General features: G+C 41.7%; 2 protein-coding genes across 7 annotated transcripts in view; one reads left to right on the forward strand and one right to left on the reverse strand.

Moving 5' to 3' along the window:
• ADARB2 (adenosine deaminase RNA specific B2 (inactive)) overlaps positions 1-24,134 on the reverse strand; it is a 542,249-nt gene that overhangs the window by 333,397 nt on the left and 184,718 nt on the right. The window lies entirely within an intron of this gene.
• LOC311597791 (uncharacterized protein) overlaps positions 1-24,134 on the forward strand; it is an 80,556-nt gene that overhangs the window by 11,104 nt on the left and 45,318 nt on the right. For both annotated transcript variants that reach the window (XM_084782149.1, XM_084782150.1), the window contains exon 2: positions 16,668-16,733. In XM_084782149.1, coding sequence (XP_084638275.1) covers positions 16,668-16,733 — 66 coding nt within the window. The remainder of the gene's footprint in view (positions 1-16,667; positions 16,734-24,134) is intronic.

Here is a 24,134-nt window from a genome sequence, read left to right on the forward strand (position 1 = left end):
AAATTTTAGTAAATTAAAAGGGTAAATCAAATATAAGCCTGAACTTTGAACCTCAAGGTTTAAAGAGAGTTTATATCTACATATTACTACTACTTTTTACCCTCCCATTTTCACAGCTAACTGCCAATTTAAGTAAGCATCCTTACTTTGGTATGGATCTTGGTAGCAGCATCATAAACTTCACCAAATAGGATTAGATTCTATAACCCAGACTGTTATATTCATTAACTACTGCAGAGCAAGCCTTAAGTAGTAATAACTCTGGAAAGCTAGGAATATGAGTTACTTAAATAATGTATTTCTCCTGTGTTTGTATTTGTAGAATTAGGGATTTCTGAGTCTACTTGTCAAGTATCACTAAAGTTGCATAGTGGTTCATTCTATTGCACAGAATGTTTGAAATAATCATTATGAAAATTGTAAGTATTGCCAGCTTGTTTTGTACAGAAATTTCATAAATCTCTCTGAGCAGTTTGTTCTGAAATGTGAAAACATTTCCTCAAGCATGATTCTCTTTAAACACTCTTTTGTTCCTTGGCAATCTTGACTTGGTCCTATCTTGCTTCATTCGATTTACCTGCAACATTTACAGTTGGAGGGTCATTTCTTCTGTTGTATTTCAACAACGTAACATGTTGGCCGAAATTCTGCCATCAGTATTGAGGCTGTTTGCCCTTGCAACCTTTGAGGGCTTGTGCCTGCGTGTTTTGGTGCCAGAGAGTGGGCTCAACAGATCAGGGCGCATTTTCACAGAGACAGCTCTTCTTTGCACATAACTGAACTTTAGGTGTTGCCGAGACAGCTAATTTTCTGTTTGTGAAGGAGGAAGGAAGTCCTGACTATATCAGAGGTGGAGGTGGCCTCATGGGAGAAGCTTTGGGTTGCAAAGAGCAGGACAAACTCTTGCTAGTGAGAGTTGAAGACGAGAAGTCAGGTGTCAGTCCTAGTAAAGGGCTGAATTACTTCCTCTGTCTCCTTGATAGGACGTTTGAGCTGTTCAGTGAGTCTCCTGTGTAGCAGTATTAGCATAATGACGTTCCTTGGCTTCTTTTTGCTCCCACTACACATTTCTAGGTTGTGTATTGACCATATATAGCACAGATGCCACAAACAAGCGCTTGTGTCTCTTTTGCTGTTCGCTCTGTCTTCTCTCACATCTTTTACAGATGGCAGGCACACATTCTAGGCAAATAATATGGAACAGAGACGATGATGGATCCTTCATCCTGAGCTATGGCTTCTGGAACAAATATTCCTCCAAGTGTCTGGAATCTTCAGAACTTGGGAATAATGTCAATCAAGTGACTCCATTAAGCTACTCTTTAACTAGGAAACAATCATATACTGAGGTAAATAACTCAGGTGGGAAATGCCTCCAGAACTACCTCAGTTTAAAAATATGATGCTTACTACAAATTCCTGCCTCTGGTTCCAGATAGAAACACAATGTTTATATGTTTAGGATGCTCATATGTGATGCAATTCTGCTTGTTCATAGCAGGATATATAGTATAGCCCGAGTCTGTGTCTTTTGAACATAGAAAATGAATGTGCCAATTCTCTTTAGTAGAATGTAGAGACATCTAGGCATATGGCAGGAGTGAGGTAGCTGGGTCATAGGGGAGTTCCTTTATTCATTCATTTATTTTTGAGAAACCTCCATGCAGACATCTGTAGTGGATACAAAAGCCTACACTTTATCATCAGTTTATAAGGGTCCTATTTCTGCATATTCTCTACAGCAACATTTGTTGTTATTTAATTTCTTGATGATGGTCTTTCTCATTGGGATGAGGGAAGAATATTGAGATGAAAGAGGAACAGTCCAATGGAGAAGAGGTTGCAGGGATAGGAGAAGGGAATACGATTTTAGGGAATCAACCAAAACAAAATATAAATAATAACCTCATAGGTGTAAAAAATTTGGAAAAAATTTATATTTGTATTATGAATAAGCATTGTTGAGGTAACTTGATTCTATGGTGACAGGAAGTGCTGGCCAGAGTTACAGTTTGATGATTGCACAGGATTTTCTGAGTAGCAACTTCCTTAACACTTGGTGGTATTTAAAAATTCTTTCATTTTCATTTTACATCAGTCAAACAAAATAATCAACAAAACCAAACCCAAACCAGTACCTTCAGCTAGCTGGCCAAAGGGTGTTGGTGTTTGTTGTGGAGGAGGCTGCTGCTGAAACCCGTAGTTCGGTGTACAGGGTGATTAGGAAGCTAAAAATACAATGTTGTATGATGTTATTTGGCTTGGGAAAATGGGAGCAACATATTATATTGGAATATTCTCCCTTCTGTTTGATCACACATTTTATTAAAGGCACAGGCAAGACTTCCAGTGTGAGATATTTCAAGTTGTACTGGAGAGAACATCAGACAGATTATTGGGCAGAGCGGAGCCAGCAGCAGCAGGGAGAAGAAGTGGATGAGTGATGGGTCTTTGCTGTCGCTAACGTTCACAAATCTATCATTCGGGATGCACAAATTAAAATTATTCACCAAGCAAGAATGGCATTGAATTGTACCTTATAAAATTCCCAGAGTAAGTAGGGAAATGCCAGGCTGATATATCTGTGCAGTAAGACACATATAATCACGCCACCATCAATAACAGCCCTCACACTTTATGAACTCTGGTCTTTTTGAGGAGGCTATGAATAACCAGCATGCACGGGCTTGAGCCAAGTGCACAGCAATGGCTTGCGCTCTGTGTTCACCACCATCTGACTCCATCTGAAGCAATTAAAAGACCCATTTAACACGTTTCAGTTTTGTTAGCGTTATTGCACGACAGAGCCATTTTGCATATTTAGTGACTTCAAAACGTTCGTCACTTAAATCACTACCTGCCCAGATTTTTCAAGCCTTACCACATTTATTATGTTAATGTAACTACCTCAATGTTTGGTCTAGAAACAATTATTTATTGAGTCATTTCTGAATGTCAAGTGGTCAGTTAAAGAGTTTCATGCTTAATCATTTTTATTTATTGTTTATGATAACTTGATGAGTTATACATCAAAATGCTCTTCTTTGAAGATTTCATACAAGTACACAATGCATCTCAAATTTTAATTTTGGCATTAAAAATTAAGTTAACATAAAAGTACTGGGCTTTACCACAGCATTTCCATACATGTGTGGAATTATACTTGACTTTTAACTCATACCATCCTCACCTACCCTTCTTCATACCCTTGCATCCTTCTGGCTGGTTCTTCTCTTTCCTCCAAACAGTTCTCAAAGCTGCACTCATATCACAGGCATCCTATTACCCTCCCTTTCACCCGCTCATCACTGTGTTAAGCATAACAAGCGAGACGCAGAACATGAAATACTGATTGTTCTTTTCATATGCATGACCTAGATTCAAAATCATTTGTGTGTTTATGATGAAATATAAAGAGGATGAGGAGAGAGTGAGATCTGGGGATTCTGTCTCTGCCTTGTGTTTCAGGTGGAATATGGCCTCTTTTGTCATCTCCCCTGTATTTTTCCTCAACCATATCCTTATCACCTTATTCTAAGCCTTAACAATCTCATTTACAAATATTAATTCTGTGGGGAGCCTCTTTCTTGCTTTCCAGTTAGTTACTTCAATAGTGGGATATAAGTTTCCTCCAATAGACACTTGATATTCTAGAGATGTTTTTAGTTGTCACAGCTTGTGGGGTTTCTGCAAAGATGAGGCACACAGAGATCAGAGATGCCGACAAGCATCTTGCACACTCAGGACAAACAGCAATGAACCACCTAGTTCCGTGGGTCAGCAATGTGAAGAGTAAGAAAACCCTCTGTCTGCTGGAGCCACAAATCTCCACTGTCTCCTGGTCACCTGAGACCTCATTATAATAGGGCTGCAGATTCCATCACCCAAAAGAAATTCATTGATAACATCTCTTATGACACCAAACTGAGTGGACATCTCCTCTAATTTAAACCATGTATGAAGGCATCCCACATCCACCATATTCCCTTTATTCTATGTTTTAATTATGTGTGTATCCATGTGTGGGTATGTACACGTGATTAACTATGGAGGTCAGAGGCATCAGATTCCCCCATAGCCGGAGTTACAGGTGGTTGTGAACCATCCAGTGTCGGCTCTGGTAACTGAATTTGGGTCCTCGCCAAGAGTAGCACTGGCTAACTGCTGAGACAACTCTCCACTCCTTTTCTTTCCTTCTTTTGTGCTCTTCATTACACTTCAACAAAATCACCTGCGCATCCTCCTTTCTCCACTCTGGTAAGATTCTGACGAAGTCAATTTATTGCTTTCTCCATTGCTATATTACTGTGTAGGATCACCTGGTCTACGGTGAAGATTTTTAGGTGATCTATTGAGATATATCGACTTCCCTGTCCTTCCGATGGTCCACATTTTGATCCATGAACTTTATACCATGCTTTCCCTCAGAGACTTTCATATGTGACACCCACTTCTGTTGATTTCTGAGTAGGATCTCCAAGGGTCTGTGCATTTTGAGTGTTCCCAAACTCTCTAAACCAGTCTCCCATCGTATCTGCGTCTTTCTCTTTGTTCCCTGGCTCTGCTGTTCACTCTATTCACTCCAGGCATGTGCCTTTGCCTGGAGAAAATAGTACTTATTTACTGACTTGTACTCCTTATTCAGGGTTCAGAACATCTGTCCTCCTCAGAGAAGCTCACTGTGATCCTCTCCATCTTCTCATTAGGCCAAATTCTTTATCGAGAGGTGTTCACACCAGGCATCCTATGGTAATAATGTATGAGTACATGCTTCTTTGCAGACTCCAGGCCATCTTCCCCATAGGGTTATGGTTGGTCTTCTCATACACCTATAGGGATGAACCCTGCATCCCATATGTATTATTAATAATTGTTGAATAGCTGAGGAATTAAAGGATGTTTGGATAGGATTTTTCTCTGAATTTTGGGGTCATTCTCTAAGCTACACTGTTAGGACAAAGCTAACAGGATACTGCTTTCTAACACACAAACTCTTCTAGGGACCCTTTGGTAAAAGACCTGACCAGCATCCCAAGGATGCAAAGATGTCTCAGGCCTCTGGCTGCTCATGTTTCCTACACGAGGGTTATAGTTCTACAATAGGCTTTACCAGTTTCAACTCAGTGAATTATTTTACTTACTGAGGTGATGGCTTGGCAGGTTGATCATTTAATTATATTTATTATTAATTATTACTATCACCAAGTAGTGACTATATCTTTCAAATCCAAATTTTCTTCTTAAAATAAACTGACAGCCTATAAGTCCATGTCTGATTCCTAATGTTATTTAAAACTATTTACAGAGTTATATGTGATTTTTGTTTGTTTCATTCTGTTTGTAAGAAAAACCATTGCATGAGGTCTTGAGACAACTACTTAAATAGACACTTCCATGTCTATCATATGAATCAGTATGGAAACAATATCTGGGCATTGTCTTCAAAGAATTAACGATTGCTGTTTTTGCCATATAGTCTCTGCAGACATTTTCTTATATCAATAGTATTTCTTGTCCTGAACAAAATTAAGTTTTGAATATTTGTTGATACTATACTTTTCCTTCCATGATAGTATGTCTATATCTAATTCTCTGTATTAGTTTTTCTTTTTAATAAACTCATAAAATCGGTATTGATAATTGCTCTTTACTCTTATTGTCCTAATAAACCACTATGGCTAAGTCTTCCCGTGTGATTCTCTATTCTGCTCTTAGACGACGAGCGGCTGTGTGTTTTTCATCAAGAAGCCAGTCATGGTCTTCCCGTCACGACGTGGCTCTGTTTGGTCTCTTCTGAGCTCCTCATAGCCCGCCTGGGCAATTTTTCCCTTTCACCTGTCTTAGGAAAGGGCTCAGGGAACTTCCTCAATGTTTGGAGACATTTTGCCTTTTATGCATTATGTTTTGGAGAGAAAGAACTCTTTGAGGGAAAGGAGAATAAATGTTCTGTGCACTTTGTAGGCAGAGAAATGTGTGCCAAGATGAATGAATATGTTGTTACAGAAGTGGAGAAAGAGCTAGAACACAGTGTTTGGAGAGTATTAGGTTTGTCCAACACACAGTCTGAATACTCATGAGGGATACCAGTTAGCACAAGGCTTGTTTTGTTTTTGTAATATTTGCATCCTAAAATAATTACAGAAGTGTGCTGAGGAAACAAAGTATGAGGTTTGTTGGCTTTCTAAAAAATGTAGCAGAGCGTGTAGGATTCTTTTCCTATGGAGTTTGAATGGGGCTATATGATCCTCTTAGTTCCCTGGGCTTTTAAATATCTTCATATTATTCTATGCTAAGGCCCTTTACTGCTCCCAAGGGTTTCTCAGCATAAAGCATGCTTATTTTTTTCCAATATTTATTCTGGCCTGGGGTCCATGCTGTCTAGATTGCAGGATCTTCCCGTGACAGGAGCATTTGCTAATGTGACTGTCGCATCTTTCATAGACTCATAACAGTTGACACACTCATCTAGGTAACTACCAGTTGGCTGAAACAACTTTGCTTTGAAACAACGCGCATCATCAGAACACCACTGGGAGCTTGGGGTGCACCCTCTTTCACACTGGATCTATTAACCTGTGCTCATTACTGGACATTTTACCTATTAATATCAATTAGTAAGAAGATGTCACCAACTGTAGGATTAAGAACCAACTTCCCTCAGTTAGAGATAGAGACAGGCATTTCATTCCATTATTTGGCCATAATATTTTTTTTCCTTCCTCATTCTACCAGTTCCCACCCATCCCTTTCATACTGCTTGTCTTCATCTTCCTTCACTTATGAAATATGAAATATTTAGCAATTATGCTGCTGAAAACTTTTACATTTAGAGAAAGATGGTCCAGAGAAGGAACTGCATCAGGAGAGATTGCAGACATACCAAGGAAGCTCACTTCTCTTATCCGTAAGGGTGATCTTTACTCAGTCTCTTCGCTGGGATCATCATCCTGATGCAGACCCACACCTCCACATGGCCTTTAGGAGGAGTTATCTCAAGCATCCTTCCTCCTCCCCAGCAGAGGACGAGCCCGAGGCATTTAGGTCTGTTAGTAGATCCATGAATATCACTACATAGGTTTGGACTTAGCTCATCTCTTTGTGCTTTGTGCATCTCTTTGAGCTTTGTCATCATTCATACAAAGTGCTGAGCTTGTCCTGTCTACCTGGGCCACAAGCAGTGTTGCAGACCAGAGGATCAGAGACATTGTATTTGTGTTCAAAGTGCATCCCCATCAAGCGTTTTGATTCCATAACTGTATTCATAGTTTGGGACTTGTCCCCAGGTATGTTTGGATAAGGACCTCGGAAATATCTGCATTCTTTCCTTCAGTCTTGGACACTTTCGGTACCTGGTGAGGAGATCTGGGGATGTCTAACACGGTTCTTTCACAGTTGTCCATGAACACACAAGAAGAAACCTCCCTACATATCTTCCAACAGTTTCAAACAGCGAGAGCTACCAGTTTGCCATGGAGTTGCAGTTCATCTTACACTAAGTCTACAAGCCTGAGCCACAGATGAATGCTAGCCCTCTTACCACAATAATGAGCCAATAAGTGTGGGTGTGTGTCTAGTGTGAGTCCCAGCCCTTCTGCACAGCAGGGCCTTGTTACATGCTATTGACTCAGAGAAAAGCAAATTACTTCTTTGAACTCTCTTTGCATATTCTATAAATACAAATAAACAAAACATTGTGATTCCTGACAACCAGTTTAAGAAAATGCACTTGAAAGATAGACTTGGGGCTTTTTAGCACTGTGCCTCAGTTATGTCTTTCTACCATTTTTCTCATTTATTTATTTCCTTAGGGGTTAAAAACATCTTGTGTGGGCCTGATGTTGCTGATGAGCTTATTTATTTTTGTCTTGAATTGGTTCCCTAACTTTCAAGGGATTCTCCATCTGGCTGTTAGGCTGTAAGCTCACTCCTCCTGCAGGAGTGAGAATAGGGTCTTTCACCTGTCCATTGTGGAAACTTACTTGGTAAAGCCAGATAAGTCTCAGTGGTCCCAGGATTTGAGTAAGAGCAGAGTCATTTTTAGTTCACAGAGTCTGAAGATGGCCTTAGTCATTGCTGTCCCCTGTGGGGGTGTCAGGTGACTGGTAAGGTAAGGGGTGAGAGCAAGCACAAGCAAGCATGTCAAATTTCCAAATCACAAATCTGGACCCTGGCATCTGAAAGGTGGCCATCCTTCTGAGGACCATCCTCCATAGAGGTGTACTATGAATGACATTCTGTGAGACCAACTGTTTATGTGGCACCCTGAAAGATTACTTAAAATCCTCTACAGAGACTCTTACACATCCCATCATCTTGTGATTTGTGTTCTCATCATGTGAGTGTATGCACACTAGCGTGTGTGTGTGTGTGTGTGTGTGTGTGTGTGTGTGTGTGTGCAGATTGAGGACAGAGGTCAGCATCCAATCACTTCAGCTGCTCTCCACCATGTATTTTGAGTCAGCATCTCTCTCTGAACCTGGAGTTTTGTTTTACTTGGGTCCCAGGGGTTGACATCAGGCCTTCATGCTTGTGTCCCTGGCAGTTTACCTATGCCCACACTGTGTCCCTATTTTAAAGAGGTTGTGAACGAAACACAGAGAGGCCACCAAAGCCGAGCCGTGGAGGTCTGAGTCCCAGCCGAGTCCTGGCATCCTTTTGATGTGCTCAGCTTCTCTGACATATACCTGAATTCTGCCAAATAATGCCCGCTGAACCAGAGATAGTTTCCCCGAGAAATAAAAGGTTTGTTAAATAGTAGTCTGCAAAAATAAACAAAACACAGAATGAGAACAGGCTGGGGTTTTCTGAGATGTGTCGTTAATATGAAATAAAAGCACCCAGCAAGCCTGCGCTGCTTTAATTGTGCAAAACAAGGAGGCAGCCAGATCTCTGTCTGAGATGGAAGCCAAGTTGGCTGAGTGGACGTCACGGGAAGCTGCTCGGCTCTGGCAAGGAAAGGAAATTCTGGAGCAGAATGTGATGCATGTATACAAGCTCATGTGTGCCACTAGTCCCAGGGGCCCTCTTCCTCTTGACTCTTGCCCCTGGCCACACCAGGCTTGAGAGCAACTTCCGCTTTCTTTTGATAATAATGAACAGAAGTGATTAAACACATCACTCAGATTTGTACAAGGTGGAGAGGCCCTGGGCAGTGTCTGAGTTTTAGACTCTTTCAAGAGTTATGGAGTTTGACTCTGTCAGGTGCCTTTGCAGGATCCCTGACAGTTGAAAGTTCTCCAACAGCCTCCTCCAGTGATAACTTCCCTGTGTTGTGAGCACAGTCATTGTGTCTCCATGGAAATGTAAGAAAGGGACAGGCGACCAAAGACTGGAAAGGGAGCAGCCCCACAGTTTGGTAGGGAGAAATCCTGCCTTGCTTCTTTGGAACTACACTTTTACTGCCTTTCCTTTCTCTCCTCATAGCCCTCTCCCCATCAAAAAAAAGTACCCAATTTCTGAATCTGTCCATGGAACCTCACAAGGGTGTTACTGCCATCTTGCCTGGACACCTTTTGCTCATAGCCACGTGTCCTGGCTCAGTCTACTCCGACCTACCACAGCTCTGGGGCTCAGGGACTGTGTCACAGGCTCCCTTGGAGATGCTAAACATGGGTTTCAGCAGGAGATCCTGCAGACACACAACTGTCCCGCACTGAAGTACAGTCTTTCCTGCCCTAGCTCCCTGCATGTGTGAGAAGAAGCTCTGAGGACAGGGCTGACTATCTTCTTCCCACTCACTCGCTGCTCAGATACCTGCTGTGTTAACTGATGAGGAAACGTGGGCCCAGGCTTCACATAAGCTCAGAAGAGGTGGTTCAACACACATGCACAGGTGGCTCAACACCCACACACACTCATAAGGATGCATGAGAAGGTGTAAGTCCTTGGGTTGGAATAGGTACTTTCACTTCCAAGAGAGGAGCACCAAGGTCAGTTCACACGGCTTCCAGGGCCCAGTTTCAACTGGCAAGTGAGGATAGACATCTCTGTAGTCATCTTAATGGAGCAGGTAGACATGAGGATCATATTCAATAGGTGAATTATCAGGAATTATGCTGTGTTGGTTAGGGTTCTCTGGACTCATAGAACTTATGGAGTGAGTGAGTGAGTGAGTGAGTGTGTGTGTGTGTGTGTGTGTGTGTGTGTGTGTGTGTAATTTATTAAATAGCTTACAGGCTGCAGTCCAACTAATCCAACAATGGCTAACTGTGAATAAAAGGTCCACTAATCTAGCAGTTGCTCAGTTGCACAAGGCTGGTGTCTCAGCTGGTCTCCCGTGTTTGCTGGAATCCTGAAGGTTCCAAAGCCCGTGAAGGGCTGGGAGTGCTAGCAAGGTGAGAACAGGCAGGCCAAGAGGAAAACCTTCCTTCCTTCCTTCATGTCCTTACATAGGCTTTCGGAGGAAAGCATAGCCCAGACTGTGGCGTGTCTTCCCACCTCAAAATTTGCATCAAAAGCATCATCCTGCCTCAAGATCTGGGTCAAAAGCCTATGTCTTCCCACCCAAAGATCCCGATCAGAGGAGTGTCTTCCTGCCTCGATGGTCCAGATTACATGTGGATTCACCTACCTCAAATGAAGCAGAGAAATCTCTCACATGCGTACCTTCTATTTCAGGATTGTAGTTCATTTTAGATATAGTTTAGTTGATAACCAGGAATAGCCAGCACAAATGCAAGACAACGAAATAGGTCATTGGCTTTATCCACTTTTCTGTGATGTACTTAACAACAGTTAACAGTTAGTGCGTGAGGGTGCAGCTGGCCATCAATGTGCTAATCATAGGGTTAGTAGGTAACATCATAAAGTGACACTTAGGTGTCCTGGGCTTGATGAGCCACGGAAAACGCTCTCTGCTTTGTAGTATCACTTTCAGAAGGCTGCTTGGGGCACTAGGAATTATGTCAAGTTATTTAACAATGTCATCTCATAGAAATTACTCCCACATGCTCAGGCAGTGTACACAGTACATTGTTCATTGTTCTATCAGCCCCAAGATAGATAATCCCATCAGAGACACTGAGACAACACCAGGAGCAGATGACAAGGTGTATATATATAATCCCTAATAACCGCAGTAATGATGGGGAATCTAAAACATTTCTTTAGGAAGACATGACTGGCTGGTTAATGGCTTGAGGCTTATTCCCCCAACTGGCCAATAATGCTTTTATTTTCGTGGGTGGATAAGCCTCACGCCAGAACCTGAAAATGTAAGAGCATACATGGACATAGAATGGAAAGGGTTTTCAATGAGCATAAATCTTGATAATAAGGCACATCTCAACACCCCAGGCTTGTCCCCAGGAGACCCACATAAACCTCAGGCATGTAGGCAGGGCCCGTAATGAGATCCCACTCAAATGAGGGGGAGAAACAGCATTGCACTTCATTATCCCAAGGGAGGCACAGGGCTGGGGTCCTGGCATTCAACCTTCATTGAATCCAATGCTCATTACATTTTCCAATTTGCCCTGGAGAGTAACCAGCCCCGATCACTATTACTTGGGTAAACAACATCTTTTCATAAGCAAGTAGAAGGCTGTGACCAGGGTGTCACCATGGAGTGGATACTGCCAGGGATGCACAGTCATTTTGAGAGAACTTTGGGACTGCTTTAGGGCATCAAGAGACCACTTTAATTTCCGACTGCAACTCCTAAGAGCAGGGAAGCATGGGTACACTGCTCTCAATGAATACAGGCATAGATTAATAATAGTCTAGTAGGACAGCCTAAACTGTCATGTAAATAACACTACAGGAGTTAGAGGATTAAAAATTGTCTTGGAGAAGGTTTGATACATAGTCTATCTTTTCTTTGGAGATAAGAGAGGCATGATGCATGTTCACCTGAGTCCTACAGCAAAAGAAGATGTAAATTAAACTCCCCCCTTTCCATTTCGATGACCATTTTCTGTCTCAGCCCCTCAGCAATCCATTCCTATGGCATCTGTAATTTGATAGTGCTTTTACTCAATTATTGCTATATTAAAAATATCATTGTGGCAGGCAGATCTCTGTGAGTTCAAGGCCAGCCCTGTCTAGAAAGTGAGTCCAGGACAGCCAAGGCTACACAGAGAACCCTCAAGAAACAAACAAAAGCAGCGCTGGGGAGGCAGAGGCAGGTGGATCACTGTGAGTTCAATTCCAGCCTGGTCTACTAAGTGAGTCTAGGACAGCCAAGGCTACACGGAGAAACACTGTCTCAAAAAACCCAAAAACAAACCAAACAAACCAAAACAAAAAAACCCAAACAAACAAACAATCAATCAATCAAACAAACAAAAATCATTGTGATTACTAAAATCATGGTAACACCATTGTATATAACCCCTGGATACTCAGGATAAAAAGATTGGGTGTTTTTATTATTTTTAATTTTTAAATTTTTTTTAGTTTGGAGCTTTTGGTCTTTTGAGACAAGATTTCTCTGTGTATCCTTGGCTGTCCTGGAACTCACAGAGATCCACCTGTCTCTGTCTCCCAAGTGCTGGGATTAAAGGCGTGCACCACTACTGCACAGCAAAAGATTGGGTTTTGATGAGTCCAGGTTAGAGAGAAGAAAGAAGCGATGAACTTGAGGACCATAGGCAATGAGTTGATTATGTAGCTTTGAGAAAACAGAACCAGTGGCATTGCTGTCAGTCCTTACACGCTAGCTGGTGCTCTGAGAGTGGAGAGATAGCTGCCTTGATTGCAACAGAGCAAAAGTCACAGGAGTGTAGCTTTGTCTCTCCTTATCAATTGCATGTTAGGAAGTGAGCTATACTTCAGTGACTATTAAAAGCTAACTATGCAGATTCCCTACCCATTGACACTTTCTTAAAGTGGAAAGGAAAGAGGACACCAGGGTCTTCCCTTTGGCCTATAGGACTTCATCTTCCTAGTCCAGGTAAAGGTCTTGTGGTATACTATGGGCAATACAGTTTTCCAAGTGGGTGTTCTTTTCAAAAGAAGTATTTAAACAAATTTACCACTGTTAGTTATTTAAAAGACACATATCACTTTTGTTGTTTGTTTGTTTGTTTTTAGAGACAAGGTTTCTCTGTGTAGCCCTGGCTGTCCTGGAATTTACTCTGTAGACCAGACTGGTCTTGAAGTCAGAGATCCAACTCTCTCTGTCTCATAAGTGCTAGTGATCTTGTGGGATTCCTCACAGTGGGAGTGGGCATGTCTTTGACTCTTCTGTCTGCTTTTGGGACCCTTTTTTCCTAATGAGTTGCCTTATCCAGCCTTGATATGAGGGTATGTGTGTAGTTTTATTGTAATTTGTTATGCCATGTTTAGTTGCTATCCCTGGGAGACCTGCTTTTTTTTGAAGGGAGAAGGAGGAGGAGTAGATTTTGAGGTGGGTAGAGAGGAGGTGGAAACATCAGTGGGGATATAATATACAAGAGAAGCATAAATAACAAAATAACAAAATAAATAAATACCCTCCCCTATCCATCCACCCAACCCAACCCAAGACAAAACAAAAGAGACATATCTTCAGTGATGGGGCATTTCTAAAGATTTATGGATGCAAAATTTCCAGGAAGTATGTATTATATGTATCATAAGAAAAGGACAAATAGAAAAATTGGTTCCAACTCTGTAGGCAAGGCTGACCTGGAATATTTTCACATAGAAGGTCTAGAACAAAATAATGGGTCAGAAACTCTCAGTAGCTTTAGCAGATAGTGTGTGTGTTGAACTTTACATCCTATTACAAGGCCATTGTAATCATGTGCTTTCTGTCAGACCTCTTGAGGGACACTCAGCAGTATGAAGTCACAGATAAGAGCATCCCAGGGTTCTAAGTCAGGAAGGAACAGTCTCTGTGGTGTTTCCTACAACTAATCCATGGGAAGAGAGGATTCTATCATTCCTGAAGGAACAGAAAAATCTTCTCACTTCTTGAGAGGTTTGAATCTCCTGTATTGGAAAACACTGAGTATTTCACACCAAATAAACACCCGAATGCTGTTCTGTGATTGTTTAGTGCCTTCCCCCCATAAAGCAGCTGTCTGTTGGAGGTGAGTGACAGAAACATAGAAGGAAAATACAAGAACACCTATTTCCACACAGGTGTATGTTAATTCTGACCTTTGACTTATAGGTCATTGTATATGGAGTATAGATAAAGTATAAATGTTCCCTTATAAGATGTACATGAATGAAAATTCATGTCTTTTAAAATGTACTTTTGAGTAGGAGTGTCTGATCACATATTTGGAACAATTCATCTATGTTGTTAGAAGTCAGTTTAATGACAATCCTTGGGGAGTTCAGGATTGTGGCCAAACTTGTGGTACTTTCAGGTGCTAGAATATTGTTTTCTGATCAAATGTTTGATAAGTCTCTCTCTCTCTCTCTCTCTCTCTCTCTCTCTCTCGTGTGTGTGTGTGTGTGTGTGTGTGCATGTGCATATGTGTGTGTTCATTTTGTGAAGATTTATTAAATTGTACCTATTACTTTCCATTTTTCTTTCTTGAATTTTACATTTCAATGGAAAGGTTTTTTTTTAAATTTTGAAAATTTGGAGGTGATTACATTAGACATAGTCAATAGTCATTAGACATTAGACAATAGTCAATGGGACTATTCAGTGATTTTTTAACTGATTAGATTTTCATCCAAATTTAATCACCCCTGGCAAACATGAGACTCTGTACTACTTAGAGAATGCCCCGGAATGACAAATTTCACAGTCAAACTCCCAGACCACTCTTGGGATTTTTTCTACATTGTAATGCATAGGTGCAATGCTTATTCATGTTTGATATATCCAGAGTTAGAGCACAGAGTTTCTTTGAGAAGCAGCCATATTGTCAGGAGGCTTTTGAAGTAGTTCCATAGAGCCACAGGTTTCTTAGGTCACAAGTCTATGACATTGGCATAGGGAAGCCATTTGAAGTATCCATTCCTACAGTTTGCAGATGACTTAGCACAGTGAGAGTTCTAATACAGGGGCATTGGGATCACATTGAATTCTTTCACCCCCTTACAGGCCATTTGTTCTGTAAAATTTTCCAGATATGAATGCTACTTTTGCTGTTTTTATAGTAGCATTGTCTTACCTAGCAAATGTCTCTGACTTGTAGGAATAATGGCATATATCTCTTTCTCTTTTTAGTAACTTATCCTTCCTTGAGTGATAATAGAAATCACTCAAGTCCATGTTTTATTTGTCCACTTGATAGCACAGTGAAAGAGAATCTGTGGCAGTTTCTATCCCATAGTCAGAATAAAGCCAGGAGTTTAAAGTCCTTGAGAGCAAGACGGGTCCTTACGTGGATCATTAGCTACATTTCTCATGGCTGTGACAAAATACCGGACAAACACAACTTAAGAAATGGAAGGTTCATTGTGGTTCACAGTCTGTAGGGATGTAGTCCATTGTGACACGGCAGAGTGGTCAAAGAGAGAGTGGGAGGGAGGGAGGGAGGGAGGGAGGAGAGAGAGAGAGAGAGAGAGAGAGAGAGAGAGAGAGAGAGAGAGAGAGAGAGAGAGAGAGAGACTTAGAGACACAGAGAGAGACAGAGACAGACAGAGAGAAGGGGAGAGAGAGGGGGAGAGTGAGAGAGAGAGAGAGAGAGAGAGAGAGAGAGAGAGAGAGAGAGAGAGAGAGAGAGAAAGTAGGAGGAGGAATGGCAGTATTTTTCTTACTTTCTTTTACTTTTATATTCAGTCTACATCCCAAGTTTGGGAGATGATGCCATCCTCACCTAGGATAGATCTTGCTCCTTCACTTCAACCTGTCTGAATAAAAACTTTTCTCTAGACAACCCGAAGTGTCTTCTGGACTGTTTCAAATCTTGTCACATTGACAACAAGGATTAATTGTCCAACAAAGTTGAGCAAAAACTTGAGCTTATTGGACCCTCTATGAGTACCCAGTGATTATTTTTGCATTTCACCTGTGTTTCTGAATCTGTCTCCTAGCGTAAGTGAATTCCTTCACAGGAGGGACCTGCTCACCTCCAGTTCTCTGCTTTAACTAACGCTCACACTGTGGATCCCCTTGCTAACATCTGTTTCTAAGCATTAGAAAGTGTTCACTCAGGCTCTTGAGTTGGAAGTAATGTGACTGTGTTTGGAGAGAGAAGTGACACAAGCCAGAAGGGTGTATGAACGAGTCAATATGCAACAAACCCAAAACCACATCTCCATTAACCAATGATGACAAATTGAGCAGGATTCTGATTGAGCAGTGTGCTCACCCTGCCGCCTTACCCAATCTGTCACGATCTGTCATGGATCTGGAGGTTCTGTATTTTGCCAGGATGGTGCTGTTCAGATCACCCTTAGACAAGAGAGAAATCAGCTCTTCCCTTCCTCCAATTGAGTAGATGTAAAAAGCTGAAGAGAATGCCTCCCAACTGTTAACACAGTCTTTATTCAAGAGTCAGTTTGATTCAGAGAGAGAGATGAAATGAACATTCAGTGATAGTTCAGCATCAGTGTAGCTAAGTTCTTGGTAAACATAATATACAGAAGTGATATTGCGCTCTGTTTCCTCAGATTAAATATATCTTGAACTCAGATTTATGCTGGCACTTTATGGCTTCTGCAAATGACTGCCTTGGTGCTGCAAAGTAATTCCACCCTGTCATATTTGTCTTTGAAAATTGTAACAAATTATGGTGATTTATAACATCAAACTCAACTCTTCCATTTTTCCCCAGACAGCGATGTCGCTGATGGCAAGATGCTGGGCCATCCATTTACTCAGGGTGGAAGGTGACAGTGAGGTATGCTTCATCTGCTGCCATGACGCTTGCTTTCCTTTGAGGGGACCCTGTAGACATAACTCAAGCTGTCCTGAGATGGATCTGCTCCTCTGCTTACCTGCATCCTCCTAATGAGGTGTGACTTCGCTTTGTTGGGTGAGCTGCCTCCTGCTCTGAGTCTCCTTGATGTACCACTCCCGGTTCCTAACAGTCAATAGAAGGCTGGATGTTAGGCTGTTTTGGTACAGTAACATCTGGGGTCAGAGAATGTGGGTTGATACAGACTTCTTCCTTCCCATCATGTTTCTTTTATTCCAAAGTAAGGAAAAGTGTGAAAATCTCAGGTAAGGCTCATGCCCATTAACCAGGCTCAGGGCACTTGGGCGAGTGGCATAAGTGTACAGGTAGGCTACTGGCATGCTTGGTTTAGTCTGCTGGAGTCTCTTCAAGTTCACATGCTGAAGTCTTGGTATTCAGAAGGTAGTCTCATGCAAGGAAATCAAGGTTAGATGACACTGTAAGATTGTAACTTCCTGATAAAAGAGAGAGAATACTACTGCTCTGCCCCTATCTTCAACAAGTGAAGACACAAGGAGAAGGTATCCGCATGAAATTTGGGAAGAGTGCACTCACCAGGAACCAACCAGCTGGAGCTTGCATTCTCTCGGGAGACACAGAACTGTTGTTTTAGCCACAGAGTCATGGTATTTAGCATGAGAGCCAAGTACACTGTTGTCCTGTTTCCCTGCAAATGTCATTCTACAAATCTTGGGCATGCCTTTCTTTTTACCACTTTGATTAGGAGACAGAAGTTAGAAAAACTCATTGGCAGTCCAGATATATAATGGATACTATCACCAGATTCCACTGACTGTGCCCCCTCCTTTGATTGGTCACAATTGTAGACTCAATTGTATGAACTTTCAGATTTATTTATTTATTATTATGCATACAGTGCTCTCTCTGCATGTATACCTGCAGGCCAGAAGAGGCCATCAGATCACATTATAGATGGTTATGAGCCACCATGTGGTTGCTGGGAATTGAACTCAGGAACTCTGGAGGAGCAGTCAGTGCCCTTAACCTCTGAGCCACCTCTCCAGCCCCCTGTATGAACTTATTTCATAAATAGCTACAATCATGTTTGTCAGAATTCTGACTTTAAATGACCAGATAGAAAGACCTTACTTCGGGAATCATTACAAGTAAATTGACAAAATTGAAGTTGCTCTTTTAAACCAATGTTGAGTATAAATTCATAAATATAAACAAAATAAAATGGTTGAGGAGTCACTGGTCTCACAGGAACCCTAAGCAGGTCATAGAATCTCTCTGAAGGTAAAATGAGGTATACACTGATACAATGCAATGAATATTTGTGTATCTTCACTTCCTCCCTCTCTGAGCGAGACCAGTGTCCTTAGATATGTCCAACATGCTCAGGCTCAGCAGCATAGTAAAGGTTTCAGTAGCTGTTGTCAACAGCTGGTGAAGCAGGCATCTTGAGAGAAGTGTGCCCATTTCAGAGCACGTAGTAGGAGAATTCCTCCAGTGTTTAATTAGGTCACTTTTCCGGTTTTACTAACTACTACTAACTACTAGAAGATCCAGAACATAAAAGATATAATTCACGAGCGTATGCTGGAGAAGGCAGGCAAAGAAGAGACATAGTTCCAATCATAATTTTTCTCTCAGAAGTCCAGATAAGTATTGTAAGGACACTGACAATGCGTGCTTGACATCTACATGGAACTGAGAGTAGCAGGGCAGAACTGTCACAGATACAGGTAGCATGGGATTCTTCAAGTGCAGAGAAGATGGGATCCATACAGGGACTGCAAACTGTGGTATCCCAACAGAGGAGGGTGCAAGCAGACACACTCAGAAAGTCACGGTTGTTTGGGGTGACTGGAGTGCTTCACCAGTGTGGGGAACACTAGGGAGTCAGGCGCGATCACATTCTATTCCATTGTGCCTGCTGGTTCCTCACATAAGACAGCTCAGCACCTGGTGCTCCAGGTAGAGGATAGGGGGCATCCATTGGAAAGGCATTCACGCCTCCAAAGTGCTTCTGTAGGGACAATTTTGGTTTCTTAAAAAAAACAAAACAAAAACCAGCTATGTTCTGTAACTAGGTTTTTGCTTTAATCCCAGGTGTGGGATATGGGGCCGCTTCATTTTGTTTGGAGTTGTTAACTATGATTGTCTCCTGCTATAGGAGAGGCATGATCTGTGTCAGCTGCAGATAGTTTAATTCTGGGAACTCTGGAGAGGGTATAAATGCTAGAGCATGGAGGGGCCAAGGGTGCTCTGAAGAATGAGTGGATGGAGGAGGAGGAGGAGAAGGAGGAGGAGGAGGAAGAGGAGGAATAGGAGGAATAGAAGAAAAAGGATAAGGAGGAGGGGAAGAAGCAGGAGAAGGAAGAAGAGGAAGAGGAGGAGGAGAAGGAGGAGGAAGAGGAAGAGGAGGAGAAGGAGAAGGAGAAAGGGAAGGAGGAAGAGGAGGAAGAGGAAGAGGAAGAGGAGGAGGGGGAAGGAATAATAATAATAATAACAACAACAACAACAACAACAACAACAACAACAACAACAACAGTACAGCTGCTGCTCCCCTCTGCTGCTCTTGGTTGTTGTCGCAGTTTGATGAGAACTTGGAGATCTCCTGACTGTGAAGACTGGTCTTGCCCCAAGGAACTCAAGGACCCTAGCCATCAGGAAGTAGTCTAAAGAGACCTACACCCCCTTCCCCTGGAACCTTCTTTCTCTCCTACCTGGTGTTGGGGTGCTGGGAGGGATTGGGGTGGGAAATGGAGGTAGAGATATTTGAACCAAATAAAATAGATTAAAACAATTATGCCAACATACTTTCCCATGGACTTTTATGCAAGCATTTCTACAGTCTTTGGAACTGGTAGGGCACCAGGTATCATTTGTATCATGTGTGTGGTGGCGCACACCTTTAATCCCAGCACTTGGGAGGCAGAGGCAGGCGGATTGCTGTGAGTTCGAGGCCAGCCTGGTCTACAAAGTGAGTCCAGAGCAGCCAAGGCTACACAGAGAGACCCTGTCTCAAAAAACCAAAAAAGGAAAAAAAAAAAAAAAGAGAGAGAAACCACCTTTGGGCTGGAGAGATGGCTCAGGAGTTAAGAGCACTGACTATTCTTCCAAAGGTCCTGAGTTCAATTCCCAGCAACCACATGGTGGCTCACAACCATCTATAGTGTGATCTGATGCCCTCTTCTGGTGTGTAGGTGTACATGCAGATAGAGCACTCACTCATATGCATAAAATAAATAAATATTTGCCGGGCGGTGGTGGCGCACGCCTTTAATCCCAGCACTCGGGAGGCAGAGGCTGGTGGATTATTGTGAGTTCGAGGCCAGCCTGGTCTACAAAGCGAGTCCAGGACAGCCAAGGCTACACAGAGAGACTCTGTCTCAAAAAACCAAAAAAAAAAAAAAAAAAAAAAAAAAAAGAAGAAGTCTCAGGGCAGGGAGGGGAGAAGCCTGGCTCACTTCAGCATTAACAGCAACAATGGGATGTAAATTTCTGGAGTCCAAGGGCAGACTTTTCTCTGTGGAGTTATAGACAAAGTATAATCTTAGAATAGCTGCTACATGGAAACTTGAGTGGCAGTGATCAAGCCTTGCTTCATCATGGGACTTGGCATGCTAACTCTGTTCTTGTCCAGGGATACTGGAGGACTGTTTCTCCCTTCTCATCTTTTAAGGAAACACTAATTAAAATAAAGGAGAACAAAGACCTCCTACATATACATTTTGTACATGTTGATATTGTTACTTCCCCTGTGCTTTGCGATACTCTGGTATAAACACATGGCACACAACTAGGTGTCCCTAATTCAGAGACTCCAGTTAGAGGACATTAGACCTACACATGCTATGTGTACTGTCTCATCTACAGATTTGTACTCTTCAATATATCCAGGCTGTAGAATCATCTACAAGGCCATCAGCAGGTGAAAAGATTAAAAAAATGTGCTATTTACTCACAATGAAGGTTTATTCAGGTATAAAGAAGAATGAAATTGAGCTATTGGCAGAAAATTTGATGTATCTGGAAATCAATGTGTTAAACAGAATAAGTCAGACTCAGAAAGACAAGTATCACATTTTCTCTCTTTGCAGAACCTATTTGTCTTGTCTGTCTATCCACTGATGGCATAGATGACGTTAAAACTGGGTACAATGAGGGAAGAAAAGATCTAATGGGAGGAGGAAGGGTAATGGGGACAGAAAAAATACCTACATGTTCTTTTCATATGTAGAATATAATAATAAATATCACACAGACATATGACAGGGGCCAATAAGAGGGGTAGGAGGACAGGGGAGATTAGTGGGAGGAGACTGTGAGCAAAGTACAACAATATATATGTTAGACGCAAAGGCCACTATTTGTTTGCTAACTAAAAGAGTGAAGCATTTTATTCTCAATGTAGCATTGCTATAATTTAAAATTTAAATGTGAAGATCTCTTCTGAGCAACTTTTCCGCGATTATACCACTAAAGAAAGGGATGCCTCCACCCCGCATTTTAAGATGTTAAGAAAAGTAATATTATGTAAAGATGTAAAGTTATAATTGGAACAAGACAATGGAAGTTGAATGCCCCCACCCAGGGTTGTGCTGACTATGCCAGTATCATTCTGTAATTGAGGAAACTGATGAAAGGGCCTGAAGAGACTGGTCTCTGAGAGAGCCCAGAGGCTAACTCCCCTGGTGGACCAGGGTATTGTCATCAGCTCAAAAGGAGATTTAAAGGAACATATCACTGTTTGACAATTTTGCTTTTATTTACAGGGGCTGTATGAAACATATATTTTACTTGATAAGTGGGAAGTGTCAAAATGAACCCCATAGAAAGTGGTGACAAAGGAAATCATTTCAGCAAAATTACATAATGTACAACAAATCATGGAAACAGCCACATTAAACTCAGTTTGCATGCAACATGGCATTGTACAGTTTCTGACACTCCACAGAGAGGTATGGGGTCTGAAGGAACTACATTTAAAAAGCAATTTGCAGAATTTCTGTTCTTTCAGTGATTTGAAAGCAGTGATAATTTTTTTGGTAGTTGACAAGTGAACAAAAAACAATAATTGAATAGTACCATTTTACCCAGAAGGCAAGCTGATAATTAGAGGTATAACAGACAGTTTGGATTTTATCTGAGTAGTGGCAGATCTGACTATTTTTTTAACACTAGGAACTAAATCAGGCTTCTATTTTCAAGAGCAATGAAAGAAGAAAACAGGACTCATTTTCAGTTCTTCATTCCTGACTTGTATATGTTTTCTAGTCCCTAAATTGAAGTTCACATGCCTATGGTTGGGAGGGTCTTCCTACTCAACAGCCTGAGGACTAAAGAGAATTTCTAAGTAGCCAACAGAAATCTAATGTAAGTTAAGTCAGTTTATGCTACCCAGAGCACTGTGGGCACCACATAACCTCCTGGCCTGGCTGCCTCCATGGAAACATCCTCATTCAGAGTCTGTGTGGATCCAGAGCAACTACAGATGACAACGTGAGCAAACATGGCTTCTAGCCTGGATTTTGGTGGTGTGGCCATTTCAAGCCCCACTGAGAGCAACAGTGTCACTTTCCTACTTGAGTTATTGGAGCAGATAGTGTTCCATCCATGCAATATTGGGGTCTTTCCTCCTTCTCTTCTCTCTGAATCACAATGTTGTAGGATGGTGGCATCCCCGCACAACAAAACTGTGAAGTCGGAAATGCAACCCTGAAACACTGTATCCTAGCATCCTGCCACACCCTTTCAGACCCTTACTGAACATGGCTGTGCACTGAGGACTTTGAAATGTCTACAGATCAACTCCTGGGACAGATGTCCTCCAGGTGGGTCAGCAGAACAAATCAAGGGCTCTTTGTAATCAATATGCTAGAAACAGGTTCTAAAATAGCTCTCTATCCCCTTTAATAGCATACGCTGACAAAAGAGCCTGTTATTTAGTATTCCATTTTTGATAGCTCATTGTATCTAAAAAGAGATCAATTAAAGCTCTCACAAACCTCTCAAACTTAATTGAAGGACAATTTAGACATCACAGTAACATGCAGATTATGCTGCCCATTGTTGCATTTATGCAGTGTTGGAACTGTTCATGTCTCTCACAAACTCTGTGCAGATGAAGAGATTTCACACAGAAAAAGAAATGTTAACATCAGAAGAAAGATAAATTGTCACCAACTTCCTTCTTCAATGGATGAAGGGAGCTTTTGAAATTAAAAAAAAAAAAAAAAGAAAAGAAAAAAGAAAAATCTGAAATCTGATGTGATGGAAATATTTGTGACTACATTCTTCTGAATAACCAGGGACTAGTAGTCATTATTTGTCCTTTGTGAAGGGGCAGCACAGGGCTAACTTATTAGTGCCAGCAGCAGAGCAGTATTAAATTTATAGCTTGTGCTGACACAAGGTAGCTACGGTCAGAGACTCAAGTTCATCTCATTCAAGTCAGCTTTTGCCTGTATTTCAAGAACTTAGCTCTTAAAGGGGCAGGGGAGGGTTGGGCCCTGCAGGCTTTTAAACAGCCTATGAATAATGGGAGGGAGGGAGGAATGGGAGGATACAAAAGATGGGATAACCATTGAGATGTAATAAGAATAAATTAATAAAATAAAATAAAAAAAAACCAAAAAACTCACATTCTAAAGTAACTATGATTAGAACTTGAATATATAAATATCATATAGAAGTAAAGTTATAGTTATAAAAAAATAATGATGATGATGATGTTATTATCATTATTATTTTCACTGAAAGTGAGATTGGCATTAAGGAATGAAAACAAAGTTGGAGAGCCCAGGCACCTCAATGTGTAGATGGTGATGGTTGCATGAGTAACTTTTCTCATTAATGTGACAAAATACCTGACAATGGCAACTTGAGAAGGGACGGGTTTATTTTGGCCTGTGGTTTGGGGACAAGGTCGGTTGTGGTGAGGAGTTATGGCGGCAGGCACATGAGAGAGCTCATCACGCTGCATCCCTGCATCCGTAGTCAGGATGAAGCCAGGGATGAGTGCTTGTGTTTGTGCTATGCACTCTGGGACACCAGCTCCATTCAAATTTAGCTGCGGGTGGGGGTGGGGCGACTGCGTCCCATCCCAATTAACCAAATCGAGAAATCTCTCACAGATATCATCAGGGGCTTGTCTCTTAGGTCATCCTCTCAGGTTGACAATATTACCCACTTCAATGCATATTTTTAAATCTAGCAGGAAGGGATGTGTTTATCTTGGGGGGAATCTTTTTATCCAGCTTCATCTAGTCATGAAATCCCACCCCAATGATGTATAAATACCAAAAGCTGACAAGAAGGGTGTGTGAGGCCAGGTGAGGCTAAGCTAGCGTGGGGGAGCTACGCCGAAGGTGT

Source organism: Acomys minous (assembly GCF_964271855.1).
Source record: "Acomys minous genome assembly, chromosome: 5".
Taxonomy (NCBI): Eukaryota; Metazoa; Chordata; class Mammalia; order Rodentia; family Muridae; genus Acomys; species Acomys minous.